Here is a 17239-nt window from a genome sequence, read left to right on the forward strand (position 1 = left end):
TGGAATCTCATGAGTATGATAGAATGTTTCCTTGATCACAAAGATTCAGCGCTGCTCCCTGAGGAATGAGTAAATTATCCTGCCCTGTTGAACTCAAGAATGGCCATGTGACTTGTGTGGCCAATGAAATAGGAGTAGAATGTGAAATATGTCACCTTCAGGCAGCCACTTTAAGAGCTAGGTTCTCTTTCACCTGTCACTGTGATCACGGAAGCATGTGTCAAGACGGAGCATCTATCAACCTAAATCCCTAAGTGACTACAGAGCACAGCCCCTTTGCTAACCCACTACAGACATAACATGAGCAATAAATAGGTTTTGTTTTAAGTTGCTGAGATTTGGGCGTCAGTCTGTTAGTAACTAACACAGCATGTCTAAGCAATCCTGACCAGATAAGAGGAGGCTCTCCCTTAGAGTCTGCTTATCTGCCCAAAGCCCAGATCTTCTTGGCCTTTGCAGTGGACATTTGTAGTTGCCTTTCCAGGATCCATTTCCCTGTCCCATAGCTTCTGACAGTGGTTTCCACATGATTCCAGTAAAGCCAACTCTGTCCCAAGCTCCAGGGGAAATTCTACCTAGGCTAAACCAATCAGAACATTCCATTTCCCTGACCATAAGGATTAGGTCAGTAGTGGACATGTGCCCTTAACTGGCCCATTCAAAGTGAGTCTTAGGGCTCTTTCTGGGAATGCACATACTTACCAATCTTACAACGATTTTCACATTTCTTTATCATTAGTTACACACTGTCTAAGTGGAATATGTATTATTGAGAACCAGGATCCTAATTTATCTTTTTATTGCCAGAACCTGGCATAATGGTTGGCACAAAGTAGATGCTTATAAATAATCATTGATCAATTAAAAGGAGAATAAAATTGACTCCTTTTCTTTAAACTTCACTGCTCAAATTTCAGGGCCACCTGCATAGCCACATTCAACTATTTGCATCTCTGTCCTTTCCTCCATCCTGATTTAAGAATAAATGATATGCCCAATGTTGGCCTTTCAAAAACCTACAGGTAAAAATTTCCTTCTCATTTGCCTGGGCTATGTATGGCATTTGTATGGCAGATCTCTTCTGGGCTCCCTTCTGCTGAGCAGTGTCAGCACCAAAATCCCCACACTGACTGAAGTAACTGTCTGCCTCTTTGTGACTGTACCATACTGGCCACGTGCTACTGCAGAAGTCTCAGTTCCATCACCAGTTCATGGGTTCTTCCTAAATGGGTCCTTAAAATGCCCAGAAATAATACCAAATACCAAACAACCTCCAGGACAATTCTAACCTTTCCCGTTCTCCTCAAATCACCGATCTTCCTTTTCTCCCTCCCCTCGAACCCCTAACCCCAACATTCATAACTTAGCCTCCTCCAGGGAAAACAGAAGTCATCACATGGGAGTTCTCTCATATTCCTAAAAACAAGTATCTACAATATCCTATCCTCACATCCAGTTGTGATAGAGGAAGCGTCCCTCCTCCCCTTGTCCCACCTCCTGTTTTGAATCCTAACTCTCCCTTATAAAAAAAAACTTACATCATCTCTCAATCCTTCTCTCTCGCATATTCATCTACTTTTTCATGAATCCTTCCCATTAGTTTTTTTTTTAAGATTTTTTTGATGTGGACCATTTTTAAAGTCTTTATTGAATTTGTTATGATATTGCTTCTGTTTTACGTTTTGTTTTTGGTTTTTTTTTTTTTGGCCCCGAGGCATGTGGGATCCTAGCTCCCTGACCAGGGATTGAACCCACACCCCCTGCATTGGACGGAGAGGTCTTAACCACTGCACCTCCAGGGAAGTCCCTCCATTAGTTGTTTTGTTTTGTTTTGTTTTGTTTTTTGCGGTACGCAGGCCTCTCACTGTTGTGGCCTCTCTCGTTGCAGAGCACAGGCTCCGGACGCGCAGGCTCAGTGGCCATGGCTCACGGGCCCAGCCGCTCTACGGCATGTGGGATCTTCCCGGACCGGGACACGAACCTGTGTCCCCTGCATCAGCAGGTGGACTCTCAACCACTGCGCCACCTGGGAAGCTCCGCCCCCCCCCCCATTAATTTTAAATGCACTCAAGTCTTCTCTTACAAAAAGCTTCACTTGATTTATTCCCCATTAGCTACAACCTATATTTTTCCTTCCCCTCTCATCCAATCTTCTCATTATCTCCTGAAGAGAGGAAAAGCAGTGAGATATAGTGGTTAAGAACATGGATCCTGCCACCACACTACTTGATCTGAAACACATTGTTTAATGGCTCTGCAACCATGGGCAAGTTACTTCACCTCCCTCTGCCTCAATTTCCCCATATGCAAAAAGATTATAATATCATCTCTCTGGTGTAAGCATTAAATGAGTTAGTATTGATATATGTGAAACACCGACAACAGTGCTTGGCACACAGTAAGCACTATATAAAGATTTGCTATATTCCTTTTACTTTTATTTCTTCACTTTCACTCACTTTTCAGCCCATTCTGATCCCATCACTTCACCATGAAGTGTTTAGTAAGAACACCAATGACGTCTACGTTGCTAAATCCAACAACTACTTTTCAGTCATCATCTTACTTGAGGTCTAGGCAGCAGTTGACAATGTTAACACTCTCTTCTTAGAACATTCTCTTTCCTAGTCCAGGGCTTCAACTACCACCTACCTGCCAATGTCTTGCCCATCTTTATCTGGAACCCAGACCTCTCTTCTATGCTCCAGATCCCACAAAGCCAGAGGTCACCTGGATATTCTCCCCTTGAAGGTCTCAAGGGCATCTCATATGCACTACATCCAAAACTGAGCCATGGCCTTTCTCTCCCTAACTCCCTCTGGCTTAAATATTCTTTAGGCCCCTCTTCATTTGGCTGACCCCTACTCCTCCTTTAGAGTTTAGATGAAGCATCACTTCCTCAGAGAAGCCTGAGGTGAATGCCCTAAAAGAAACTTTCATAGCACTTGGTACCTCTACTTCATACCTGCAATTAGATGATAAGCTACACAAGTGCAGGGACCATGCCTGTCTTCTCACTATTGTATCCCAGAACCTGAATGCAGTAGCCTCCAGAGCCCTTTCACTTGCACTAGGCTCTATCTGCACTCCTGAACAAGTATAAAGTGTGCCACTTTGTGCCAGGCTAAGACTACTAGTATAGTTAAAACTTGACAAAGTGCAAAGAAGCATAGCAGAGGAAATAGTATTTAACCAAGCCCCCAAATTACTTTCAGTTGCAATAAGGCTCATGGATGGCAAATTTTTTTTAAGCCTAACTTGGGGAGATTCATCCGTTGGACAACCAACATTCTGCATCGCCTCTAACTGTGCAACAGGTCCAGGCAATCAGAGCAATTATGTGTGGGTTTCCGCCATTGTGTTTACACCTATCACTTGGGTACCAGTACCCAAACCTACCTTAGCAAGCCAACTGCCTATAACTCAGCACTCCTGTGTCCCAGTACATAGCAGCTTTTTGCGACGACGTCTGCCATGAGTCCAGGGAGCTACACTGTCACTGGGGAGTCTTGAAGGCGGAGAAGTTCAAGGGAGGAAAAGTCGAGTTCTGAGCATGGGTGGATGTTTTAGTGAACAAGTCGCTCTTAAAGCGCGGAGGAGTAAATAATAGGGCTGAAAGACAACACAGTAGACTTCGCAAGTATGACAGGGCTGAAAAGTGACGGCTTGCAAGGCAGCGCCTGCTGGTACCGTGGGACCCGTTGCCTCAGAGTCAATCCCGCGAGACTATAATTCCCGGGGATTCCCTCTAACTCCAGGCAAACACCCGTAGGGGCGGGGAAAGAAGAGAGACGTCGGCTCGCAGCCGTTCGCTTTGCAGCACTCGGAAATCTCGAGAGAACTGCGGTTCTCGCGATCTTTCCGGAGCCGACCTTCCACGAGGATTCCGAGTGCGTGTGCTGTAACGGGAGGGCAGGGAGGGTTCTGATTCTGCGGGAGGGGGAATCTCCTTTGGCCTGCCCTACGGAAGCCTGCGAGGGAGGGCGGCGTTCGCTGCGTAGTCCAGTTGCCCAGATGCCCAGCGCCAGCGCCTGCCGCAAGAGTCAGGAGAAGCCGCGGGAGATCATGGACGCGGCGGAAGTGGGTTTCCTCTTTCCTTGGGCCTGGGAGGACAGACCCCTGGGCCGGACCGCGCTGAGGGAGGGAGTATGGTGAGCGGGGCCCTAGCCTCTGGTTCCCTGTCGGCACTTTGCGTGCAGGCCGCGAGCCTGGGATCCGGCGCCCAGAGCCCTCACCGGGCCTCCAGGGCCCTTGTCCGAGCAGCGTGGCCAGACCCACTCCGGATCGCATTTCTCACTGGGGCCCCTGAGAGACCTGGCCTGCAGGAAGCGTGTCCCGGGACTGGGGGATCGGGGAGGAGGGCGCCGTGAAGTACCAACTGCCCCGGAAGTAGGAGCGGCGGGGTGACATTTAACCTCCCTGAGTTAGGCAAGTCCTTCGAGTAATCCGTCTCTTCCCCAGAAGTTTTTAATGTCCACTAGTAATCGATTTTTGCTCTGCCCTCGTGTTCCTAATGTTTTTCAAGTAATGACAGTACTTCGTAAAACGATCTGCCAGCATGTTTTAATGACCATTTTCCATGTGACAGCTTTAAAGAACACTTGTCATTTTTATTTTCTTTCTTCCCCTAAGTAACCCAAGTAAGGTAGGTAGGGAAGTTTGCAGAGAATGCGTTTGAAGTCTTTGAGATGATGTGACCCAAAATCATCTATGTAATTCATAATACCCTGTGGTCCTTCAGTGCTTTTCAGAAGTGAAAGTTTGAAACCATTCTACAAGTTATGTGTGCTCTTAGTGAAATTGGGATCCCTACCTGGCTCCTTATTTTTCTTTTGAGGAAATATGAATTTGTGATAAACTGCGTAAGGTCATTTTAAGAACATTAGATGGAATAAGGGGTGCTGAAATATGAACAGTACTAATAAGCGACCCCCTTTTTTCTGTTCACGTGCTGTAACCTATTTATGCTGCCCTCCTGCTACATTGTGTGACTGTATCTTTCTGTTGGGGCTGGAGTTATCTTCGTCTTTAAGGTGTATTTTTTTTATTTCGGAAAAAAATGAAAAAACTTCATTAAACACCTTAACATGTTGTCTGGTTTGTTTTGGTATAAACACAAAATCTAATATCCTCCAAATCTAAAGGAGAGGATTCCAACAAATAGCTGTAGTGACAGAAACTAATTGTTTCATCCACATCCTAAGTTACCTTGTAAATTTTAAGGAAACCATTTTTGTGTATTCTTGATCTGATTAGTTATATAAACCACCTTTGCAGATAGTGTAGGTCTATATATAAGGTAGACATTGTGGCAGAGTTATATAACTTTATACCTAGAAGGATCTTAAGAGATCATTTTCTAGATAAAGTGAGATTAAAATAAAAGGCCACTTACCAATTTAATAAGTATAGTTTGTTAATAACAGTCTGGACTCTAGGTCTCCTTTTTCCTGTTCCTGACTTAAAATCTGTAACAAGAATTTTGGTGTCATACTGTCAGTGTTGAACCACTTACAACCTGATATCATGAAGATGGTTTTTAGAAACAGGAAACTGGTGAATTTTTTTGATGATGTTTTACAAAAGGAAAGTTGTAGTTAGCTTATATCCAGCATCTCTGATTTCTAAAAACTGGACATCTGGTACTCAGAAAGCCTACCCCTAAATGTTTGTTCTCTTTGAACATCTCTTCCTGTAATAGGAAGTTAATAAAACTGTGGTACCTCATCCTTCTCCCTTCACAGAGGAAATTTATAACTCTACTTTGAAGTAGTTTATAATCTCCTTTTTGAAGAAAGTAGTTAAGATGTGTTGTACATGTGTGTCAGTTTTGTTTGAGAGTGCTATTTTGTATGGTATATCGATCCAGGAGTGGTGATCTCCAAAACAAATTAACCAGAAGCTGGGTCTGTGGAGTGCATATGTAAATGATATGACAGATTTCCACACTTTGAAACTACTACTCTGAATTGATAAAATAGTCCTGAAAGTTTAAATGAATTCATCTATTTCTGTTATTTATATTTCTGTGTTTACTATGCTATTAGTGTTTAAATAAAAAGTCATAATGTAAAAATGTTTTTTGTAGGATTATGCAAAAGAAAGATATGGAGTATCTTCAATGATACAATCACAAGAAAAACCAGGTTAGTAGTTATGTGATAAAAAAAGTTTTTTTTTCTTTTTAATTCCAGGAAAGTTCTTTATGAAGTTTTAAGTAAGGTTGACATAACTGAAGGCATAGTTCTGAAAAGCTTAAATGCCAAGCATATGCCATAACCCTGCACAGACATTGTCAATTTAGGGTCCCTAATCTCGATAAGGAAGAAAATACGTTAAATCAGTATATTTTATTTTATTTTATTTATTTATTTTTAGTATATTTTAAATGGTAAATTATATCACAAAGGTATTCCTAGGTAGTCATGTAAAAGATTTGACTCTGGCCTAGGAGATAAAAGATGGTTAAATAGTAGCTGCCTCTATCATATGCAACCTTTTTTGCATGCTTTGTGAAGCTACCTCCTTTACTTTCCTCCTTGACTTTATTATATTTCTTTGAAATTGACTTGTTAATTGTTTCTCTCAGACCTGTAGGTTTTCTATTTATAAACATTTGTTTTCCTTTTGTTTCTATTTTATATATGCGATTTCAACAAAGTTATCCTACTCAACTATTTAACAATCGTTTTTCTTTTGTTAGACACCCCAAATTATGTCTTTCAGACTTTGGTACAACTGCAGACCTTTAAGCTCTGGCCCATTGGAAGCACTAAGTACTTCTAATTTAGATGCCTGCCTGTGAATCTTATGCTTTGAAAATAATATACCCCAAGTCAAATTTAATTGTTATTTTTGGATTTAATTTATTGCGTGATCACAAAACCACTTTTCCTTCCCAACTTTGTTGGAAAAGTGTGCAGTGAAAGGGCAAAATAGGTTGCTAAGAATAAACCATTTCGAAAGATAAAGATAGTGAAGTAAAGTAATTGAGTATAAAATGGGATACAAGCAATATAGTATAGAAGAGGACTACCCCTGCCAGAACAAGCAGGAGGAGTCATATGAGACTCTTTCTCGGCTTAACTGTCTTCCTGAACTGGACTTCCTTGATCTCTAATGCAAAAAAAATCTTATTGGAATTTGTCTCTTACATAAGCCCCAGTCACCCTTTGCCATGATTACTATTCCTATTTAGCTAGCAAATCCAGACTACTTAATGTCTTCCAGTTACAAGCTCTCCCCACCAAAAGGAGGATAAACTGCCTACGTAATCTGATTACATTAACTAACAGTAAAATTCTATGCTTGGTTTTACCTCTGTTAAAATCATAATACATTGTTCAACATAAAGTTTTCTTTCCTGTCTGCTTCCATTTCTCCACATTCTTTCATTCTAATACCAGTGACTTAACCGTGGAGGAGGTAGTAGTTTTTCAAACTGAAACCCTACTGCCACTGATCTTTGCCTTGGCCAGTCATACTGGTGGGAGTGTGACATGCGCCTCAGGTATGTGTGGATATGTTAAAGGTTGAGAACCCCTATGCTAATTAATTGGAATGACACATGAAAGAAGGGCCATTACTCTTTCTTTTCCAAAGTACTATTAAAATTACCATAATCATGCCACTTATTTATAAGTCTATTCTTTTAGACTTATGTTATTCTGTTTTGTTTGGTTTTGAGTTTTGATTGCCTAGTAAGTTGTTTGCCTTCTCAATCTTGCTATTTTCAGATCTGTCTTTTAAAATTGCTTTGTCTGTCTTTTCTCTTTCGCACTTGGTTTTGTCTGAGTTTACACAGCAGACGTGGAAGTTGGCTTAACTCATAAGGTCCATGGACAGAGTTTTGCAGAAATCCTCTTGTGATGCCTAATGCTTCAAAATTTCTCATTCATTCTCTTTGCTTTTGGCGATGAGATCTATGGTATTCTCCTGTAAATCAGGGTCTCTCTAAGCTACATCTTTACTTCAAGAGACAAATTATAAATATATTTAGACAAAGTAGGTAAAATTTATAATTTGATTTCATTATAATATCCCCCACAAAGGTATTTTTAGTATTATAGTAACTAGGATTTACTACATGTCATACTGACAAATTTGGTTACAATTAGGCACCATAATCCTTGAGAATAGTGGTCTTTTATCATTCATGATGTTGTAGTATCATTTCTATTACAATATTTTAAATTAATACTTATATCTTTTTCTTTAATATTCAAATTATTGCATATTAAGAACAATAATAGAATAATTTCTGGATCATTTCGGGATCATGATTGCCTTGTATCACTATCTTCACATCGTAGTTTTTTCACAGTTTTCCTGTTTGGGGGATGCTAGATAGATGTAGTACTTTGTTATTAGCATTGGGGGGCATAATTGTTGGGGTTCACTGATAGCCAAAAGGGGAACTTATTGGTTCACATACCTGTAGGAAACAAAGTGTGAGATGGCATAAGGCGTGATAGGATTTAGAGGTTTGAGCATTATCTATGGGGCTTTCTGTCTACTTCTTGGCTTTGCATCCATTAGGCTGTTGACCTCATTCTCTCATCCTGCAAATTCAGGTAGTAGGAAAGATGGTGGCTGCAGCCCTGGGCTTACACTATCTCAGCTCAGCGACCCCAGGGAAGACAGATTCATTCCCGTTATCTGTATATTAAGTACCAGAGAAGGACTTTGATTAGCTCAGTTTGAGTAACATGTCCTTCTCTGGATGAGTCAGTGTGTCCTGGGGAACGAGGTACTATGACTGTCCAGGCCTGGCAGAGAATTCCCCCATGTGGCTAGCTGACTTACATACTATGGCAGGCAAGCAAAAATACCACGTCCACTTAGGCACAGGCAGTTCAACACAGGCTGTATTTGGCTTTATAAGTCATTGAGGTGTTCAGGAGATTTGCATTTCGAAATTATCTCTTTGACTCCAATGTAGACTGAATTAGGGGGTCAGGGGATTGCCAGTTAGAAGGCTTTTGCTATAGTTTAGGCAAGATATAATAATAATACTTTGCTTTGGAATGGTGGCAGTGAAGACGAAAGAGAATTGGATAGATTTTAGAGATATATTTAAGATGTACAATTCATAAAACTTGAGGCAGACTACATATGGAAGGTGAGAGAAGGTGTTAACCCTCATACAATGTGAGTAGGAATGTAAATTGGTGCAGCCACTATGGAAAATAGTATGGAGGTTCCTCAGAAAATTAAGAATTGAACTACCATATAATCCAGCAGTTCCACTTCTGGGTATTTATCTGAAGAACATTAATTTGAAAATATATGTGCACCCTTATGTTCACTGCAGCATTATTTACAATAGCCAAAATATGAAAACAACCTAGGTGCCTATCAACAGATAAATAGATATAGAAGATGTGGTCTATATATTTAATGGAGCACTACTCAGCCATAAAAAAAAGATGAAATCTTGCCATTCGCAACAACATGGATGGACCTTAAGGGTATAATGCTAAGTGAAATAAGTCAGACAGAGAAAGACAAATACTGTATGATTTCACTCATATTTGGAATGTAAAAGTAAGTAAATAAATAAATGAACAAACTAAACCAAACAACAAACACATAGATAAAGAGCAGAGTAGTGGTTACCAGAGGGGAAGGAGCATGGTGGGAGGGTGAAATGGGTAACAGGGTCAACTGTATTGTAATGGATGGAAAGTAAACTTTTGGTGGTGAGCATGTGTATAGATGTTGAAATACAATGTTATAAACATGAAACTTATGTGATGTTATAAACCAATGTTATAAACCAATTAAAAAGAAAAGCAAAAGGAAAAAGTGTTGCTAGATATTGAGAATCATTTAAGATAATACCAAGTACTATGCTAGCTATCAAATCAAAATAATTTTCATCTTGATCTGTTTGTAAATTCTGAATTACAAGATTGTTTCATTTATTTGCTGCAGATCGAGTTTTGGTTCGAATTAGTGATTTGACAGTACAAAAAGCTGATGAAGTTGTTTGGGTGCGTGCAAGGGTTCATACAAGCAGAGCTAAAGGTAAGATTGATTAGATGATTACAGCTTTTTTGGTAATCATTGAATTTTTTGTTTTGCAAATTTCTCACAGATCAAAGTAAATCTTTAAAAACAAAACAAAAACACCTGTTTTCCTTCTTAAATCACTATAAACTATTAGTCCATGGTTAGTTAATTTTAGGTTCTTATAAGACATCCTTAAAAACAATTTAGCCTTAAAACTCAGATGAAATCTAAGACTCTAAGGTACTTTTCTAGCACCTCTCAAAAGTTTAATTTTTTGAAGTAAAGAGTGTTTTTTCAGAAGTTTTTCATTTGTTAATATTCTTACATTTGTAATATTTAGATAGGGAGAGAGTTACAAGAAAGATAAGGCTAAGACTGGGTTGTCTAGTACTCACTGGCTACATTTAGCTATTTAAATTAAAATTAAAATTCTGTATCTCAGTCACCAGCTGTATTTTGAGTGCTGGTGTCTCCTGTATTGGACAGACAGGACAAATACAAAATTTTTTTTTTTTTTTTTTTGGCAGTATGCAGGCCTCTCACTGCTGTGGCCTCTCCCATTGCGGAGCACAGGCTCCGGACGCGCAGGCCCAGCGGCCATGGCTCACAGGCCCAGCCGCTCTGCGGCATGTGGGATCCTCCCGGACCAGGGCACGAACCCATGTCCCCTGCATCAGCAGGCGGACCCTCAACCACTGCGCCACCAGGAAAGCCCACAAAATATTTTTATCATTGTAGAAAGTTCTCTTGGACAGTACTAAGAATTTAGCATTAATAACAAAGAAGAAATATTAGGGGAGTTTAGACAAACCTCAGTTCCTTATGGAAAATTGTCCTAGCCTAGTGTTCCAAATTGTCTGAAAGTATTAGTGACACTTATATTGGTTTATAACTTTATACTTTTCACACAGTTTTTCACACTTGATCATCCCCACAAATTTGTGAAGTAGGCAGAATAGGCACTGTTATTCCACTTTATAAATGAGGAGACTAAGGCTCAGAATGATAAAGCTCCTTGCCCAAATTCTCATAGTAATTGGTGGAATATGAAAAGAATTCAGAAGCTTTTTAGGACACCTTCTGTCTCCCTAGCAGAGTTAATTACTTCTGTACTATTTAATACATTCTGTGGTACAGCATTTCTTACTCTGTGTTTTAAAATATTTATTATAGAATTAATACAGGCCCATTATTTTTTAAATTCCAACATTTTATACATATATATCTTACTCTCTCAGGATCACTACTATTAAGAGTTTATCGGGAATTCCCTGGCAGTCCAGTGGTTAGGACTCTGCACTTTCCTTTTTCTACTTTCTTTTTCTTCGCTTTCTTTCTTTCTCTTTCTTTCCTTCCTTCCTTCCTTCCTTCCTTCCTTTCTTTTCTTCCTTTTCTTTCTTTCTTTCTTTCTTTCTTTCTTTCTTTCTTTCCTTTCTTTTTTCGTGCATGCACGCATGCTATGCCAGTTCTTAGTTGCAGCACGTGGGATCTTTGTTGCCGTGCGGGATCTTTTAGTTGCAGCATGTGGGATCTAGTTCCCTGACCAGGGATTGAACCTGGGCCCTCTGCATTGGGAGCGCAGAGTCTTAACCACTGGACCACTGGGGAAGTCCCAGGACTCTGCACTTTCACTGCCAAGGGCCCAGGTTCAATCCCTGGTCAAGGAACTAAAATCCCACAAGCCACATGGCGTGGCAAAAAAAAAGAAAAAAGTTTATCTATTCTTCCAGTATCCTCCCCCAAATAGATGAATACTGTTGGACTTTGAGAAGAATGCTAGTAGAATTTTAACTTTTTAAAAACTGTTGATTTGCCTTCCTGAAAGGTTGGGCCATTTATTTGACCAATAGATAATCGCATTGTACTGTAATCCTTCATTTACTTGTCTTTCTCCCATTGGATTAGGAACCTTTGTTCTCTCCAAACTGGCACCTTGTTTCCTAAACATAGTTATTTAGCAAATTAAAAGATAGAACACACGCTACATGTAAGCCTGAACCAAAAATACTTCCCTTCACACTCATCCAAAAAATGGAACAGTTTGAATATGAATAAGGACAACTGCAGTGAGTTGAAACACACCAGATACGTTTAAATCCATAAGTTTATAATAATGCTAAGGCAAACAAACAGAAAACCTAGTTGGTCATCAGTAGAACAAGCTCATTATTTTCAAATCTGGTAAATACTAAAGTGGAAGTATCATTTCTGTATGAATTGTATATCACTGGCTAACCAGATGGTAGATACGGGGAAGTGTCTCTTTAGAGAAGTGTCCAGCTAATAAAATGAAGAATATTGGAACATCACCATTTTACCCCCAGTGAATTATCTAGACATTGATCATCAGTGATTGCTAACGACATAATAGAGAGACAACCAGAAATATTTTATGTCTATTTATGAAAGAACACAACACCACCCAATGAAGTAGTCTTGCCCAAAAAATTGTTCCTGAATCTCATTAAGTCTTTAGCAATAACCAGCAACTTACAAGACAAAGGAACTTGTTAAATGACAATGGAGATGCAATCAGCACAGTCTAGTAGTAAACTACTGGGCAAAAACGACCTGGTCTCTTCAAGAAATAAATTGAAAGGGAAGGGGGTACCTATGGATTAAAACAGATTTAAGATGTTTCTCATCCAATCACTTATTTGGATCCTAATTTAAATCTACAGTAAAAAAAAAAAAAAAAAAAAAAAAAACAAAAAAAGATCCTAATTTAAATTTAAAGAAAAAAAAAAAAAAAAAAAAAAAAGACACTAAGACTTGGATATTTAAACATTGACTGGATATTTGGTGTTAAGAAAATTTTTTTTTCAGTTGAAATAATAGTACTGTTGTAACATTATTTTTAAAAAGATCTGCTCTCTTAGGGATCCTTACTGAATTACGTATGGATGAAATAATAGAGGGTTTGCAGGAGTTTGCTTCAAAATAGTACAGGAATTGAGGAATAAGTGGATTGGGGCAGAAGTTGAGGAATGAGTTGATTGTAGCAAAGCTGAAACAAGAATGGCCATGAATTGATAACCGTTGAGGTACGTGAGGATTGTAGGTAGGTGTTGATATCATTTACAAATAACGATCATTTTGTCCTTTTCTTTCAAATGTTTATCTTATTTCTTGTTTCTCTGCAATAATCAGTGGATTCTCCAGTATTGCAGGGATTCTCACAATGAAGAATTTTTTAAACAGTGGAGATATAAATTCCTGCTGAGTTATTTCATGACTTTAGGTGTTCTGCATAAAATGTCATTACAAAACAATGCCAAAGTTTAAAAAGTAGGTCAAAAGAAATTTTCTTCTAGTCCAAGTTTTCTGTTATCAGAAGTAGGTATTAAATTTTATCAGACCTTTTCCAGAAATTATTTCCCTCAAAATATCATGCTGAATATATTTATACAGCGATTCATTATACTATTCTCTTTGCTTTTGTGTTTGTTTGAAATTTTCCACATAATAAAAAATTTAAAATACAGTTGATCTTCATTATTCACAGATTGTATACTTGCAAATTCACCTACTTGCTAACATGTATTTGTAACCCCAAAATCAATACTTGCAGTGATTTCACTGTCATTCACAGACATGGCAGACATTCGCATGAGCAGAGTGGTAAGAAATTTGAGTCTCCCAGTGCACACATTTTCAGCTGAGGTTAAAAACAGTGAAGCTCTGCCTTGTATCATCTCTTGTAAGCAAGTGTCCTTTTCACAGTCTATTTAATGCCACGTTCTTCACAGCCTTGTGCTTTTTGTTGGTGATTTGACTGTTTAAAATGGCCCCCAAGCATAGTGCTGAAGTGTTTTCTAGTGTTCCTAAATGCAAGGGAGTCATAATATGCATTATGGAGAAAATACTGGTTGTTAGCTAAGTTTTGTCCAAGCATGAGTTATAGTGCTGTTGGCTGTGAGTTCTATGTTAATGAATCAACTATATATATTTTAAATAAGGTGTCTTTAAACAGAAATACATACAGAACAAATTTGCGTATTGATGGACTGATGAAAATATTGTAACCAGACATTCACAGAAACCTCACCCTATATTTCCCCTAGGAGCAATGGCTCAATATTTGCTAATTTATTGTTCTGGTGACTTTATAAAACATAACTACCACAAATAGCAAGAATCAACTGTATGTAATTCTAGTGATTTACAATAATGGATTTCTTAACATTGAACCATTTTTGGATTCTTGGAATAAACTGAATTTGGTAAAGGTGTGGGTAGTATTCTTTTAGCTAAGTTTCAATAATATGTTTTTTTGGAATTTTGCATTAATCTGGTTTTCATAATTTTTACTTGGAAAATTCTACTTTGTTTTTAAGTTTGTATGTATGTGTATGTGTGTTTAAGTTGTAAGTTACCCAAGTAATACAAAGTATTTTCACATGAATTTTTCAGAGTACAGAAATTATATTCCTTTTTCTTCTCTACTGCCTATCTTTTGTCCCAGCCTTTTCTATTAATTCTTAATAATTTGTTCGTTGTCTTTCCAAAAATCTTTCTTTTTAATGCACATATGTGCACACACACACACACACACAAAGGTTCTTTGTTTGATGAGTGTTTTGTCTTATTTTATGTAGATGATACCGTATTTTTACATGTTACTCTGCAACTTTTTTTATTTTCAATTAACAGTGTTTCTTGGAGATACTTCCATGATATTAGTTATAGATCTACATAAGGCAGTATTTCTGTAGGATAGATATCTAGAAGTGAAATTGCTGGGTTGAAGGGTGGGCATATGCATATTAAAAATTTCCAATACCAGATTACCCTCCAAAAAAGCTATACTCAGTGATACTCCCACAAGTATGTGACAGTACCACTTTCTCCACATTCTTGCCAGTAATGATTGTCAATGTTTTTTATTTCTGCCGAAGAAGATTATCTGAAAAAATGAATAAAATCTTTGAATTTGCAGAACCCTGATTGCTGCTACTCCCTTCTTCCTTACATGGAAAAAATTATACCAATAAATATGACTTATTTGGAATCATTCATGTGTTCTAACTCCAGAAGTAGTATCACATTAAAATTGGACTTGGACAGACAGCCTATGCTGGCAATTTCAAGTAAAGCAAAGTTCTGAAAAAACCATGAATAAGGAAATGAAAGTGTCAAAAGTATGACAACTAGAATCCTGTTAAGCAAAAAAAAACAAAACCTAGTCTGTTTATATAACAAATATCTGTATGTTTCTCCTCAAATTAAGGGCAGTGTTTTACACATTTTTAAAGATTAAAAATCAGATTTCTTACCATAGGTTTATGCTTCATACCCATAAAATCAAGAGTTTTATATAGGAGCAAGGAGAAAATTTTAACTCTTAATGATACCTTAACATTAGTTTCTTTCGATTGTGAAAGCTTATGAGCATATTGAAAAAGTAATTGAAATATCTACGGTTCCTTTCAAATTTTATACATACTGCATGGAAGTCATTGGCACAAGATAATTCTATTTCAATAATATTCTTCCTAAAAACTTAACATATACTTCCAAAATAGCTACTTTATTTAGGTAGTCAGATAGTTTAGGATTTTTAATACCAAAGGTCAGAACATCGACTTATAGCCATACAAGAATATTTCAGGGAAAATAACAAATGGAAACTACTTTAAAACATTTAGGTCTTTGCTATTTATTCCATAACTGATTAACATAAGCGATGAAGGAAAATGTTAATCTTGGTTATTAGGAAGTGAAGGTACATTATCTAAATAATAAATTCAGGAGCTTGGCAAGCTAAAAGACAGTAGGAAGAGATGAAAACATAAGATTGCCTCATATCTTTGATAACTAGTTCTCCCACCAAGGCTTACTTCCTTACTGAGCCATCACCAAAATGGAGATGAGAGTAAACTTTTTTGTTCTGGCAATCTACCATGTTTGTTCTTCAGCTTAGAATTAAAGATTGCACCTGGTGCTGTAAAGGAAGGCTTCCAACTTTACATTTTTCTAAAACAGACCTCTTGCGTAAATTTAAGAAATAAACTGCCTCTTTAAAAACTTGACTCAAAATGCAACACAAATTTTTAACTGCTAAGGATTTAAATTTAAGATACCTAAAAGCAGTGAATTCATTCAGCTGTTTTAAACATTAAGTTTCATATCTTTTCTATAAACTCTCTCCTGATTGGGGAGTTCCATGAAGAAAGATGAATAATATGTAGCAGTTGATTAACGTGTCTTATAAAGTTCCTTTACTAACTTAAGCAGTGAGAACTCTTTGCTAAACTGAGAAATTACATAATTGCTTCTTAGAATAAAAAACAATATATGGCTATAGTAAAAATTAACTTCCTATATATAGAAAGATATAAAATGAAAAATAGAGCTACATTATGATCCAGCAATCCCACTCCTGGACATATATCCAGAAAAGATGAAAACTAATTCGTAAAGATACATGCACCCCGATGTTCATAGCAGCACTGTTTACTGTAGCCAAGACATAGAAGCAACGTAAGTGTCCATCAGCAGATGAATGGGTAAAGAAGATGTGCCATACATATATATATATCAATACATACATACACACACACACACACACACACACACGCACGCACACAATGAAATAGTACTCAGCCATAAAAAAAGAATAAAGTATTGCCATTTGCAGCAACATAGATGGGCCTAGAGGTTATCATACTAAGTGAAGTCAGAGAAAGACAAATATTATATCACTTATATGTGGAATCTAAAAAATAATACAAATGAATTTATTTACAAAACAGAAACAGACTCACAGACATAGAAAACAAACTTAACAGTTACGAAAGGGGAAATGAGAGGAGGGATAAATTAGGAGCATGGGATTAACAGATACACACTACTATATATAAAATAGATAAACAAGAATTTACTGTATAGCACAGGAAACAATAGTCAATATCTTGTATATAACCTGTAATAGAAAATAATCTGAAAATATATACATATAACTGAATCAGTTTGCTGTACACCTGAAATTTGTTGTAAATCAACTATGCTTCAATTTTAAAAAAAGAGGACAAATAGAAGTCTCACAAATCTAGCTCGTCTGTCAGATTACAATCTGTTTCCCCACAAAATAGCCACTGTTGTTTCTTGTGTATTCTTTCAGGAAAAAAGTGCATTTTCAAATATGAGCATATCCTTTGTTTTTTAAATTTACATAAAAGGGATCTCTCTCTCTCTCTCTCTCTCTCTCTCTCTCTCTCTCTCT

The 17239-nt window shown here is 37.7% G+C and overlaps 1 protein-coding gene across 2 annotated transcripts in view; it reads left to right on the plus strand.

Moving 5' to 3' along the window:
- The first annotated feature begins 3830 nt into the window (after positions 1–3830).
- The window catches only part of DARS1 (aspartyl-tRNA synthetase 1), a 67633-nt gene continuing 54224 nt past the window's right edge, over positions 3831–17239 (plus strand). Inside the window, exons 1-3 of one of the 2 annotated variants that reach the window (XM_024764121.1) lie at positions 3831–3890; positions 6089–6146; positions 9937–10029. In XM_024764121.1, coding sequence (XP_024619889.1) covers positions 6122–6146; positions 9937–10029 — 118 coding nt within the window. In that variant the 5' untranslated portion in view covers positions 3831–3890; positions 6089–6121. The other variant, XM_024764120.1, reaches the window with a different exon arrangement.

This window comes from Neophocaena asiaeorientalis, unplaced genomic scaffold (genome assembly GCF_003031525.2).
Source record: "Neophocaena asiaeorientalis asiaeorientalis breed wild unplaced genomic scaffold, Neophocaena_asiaeorientalis_V1.1 scaffold102, whole genome shotgun sequence".
Taxonomy (NCBI): Eukaryota; Metazoa; Chordata; class Mammalia; order Artiodactyla; family Phocoenidae; genus Neophocaena; species Neophocaena asiaeorientalis.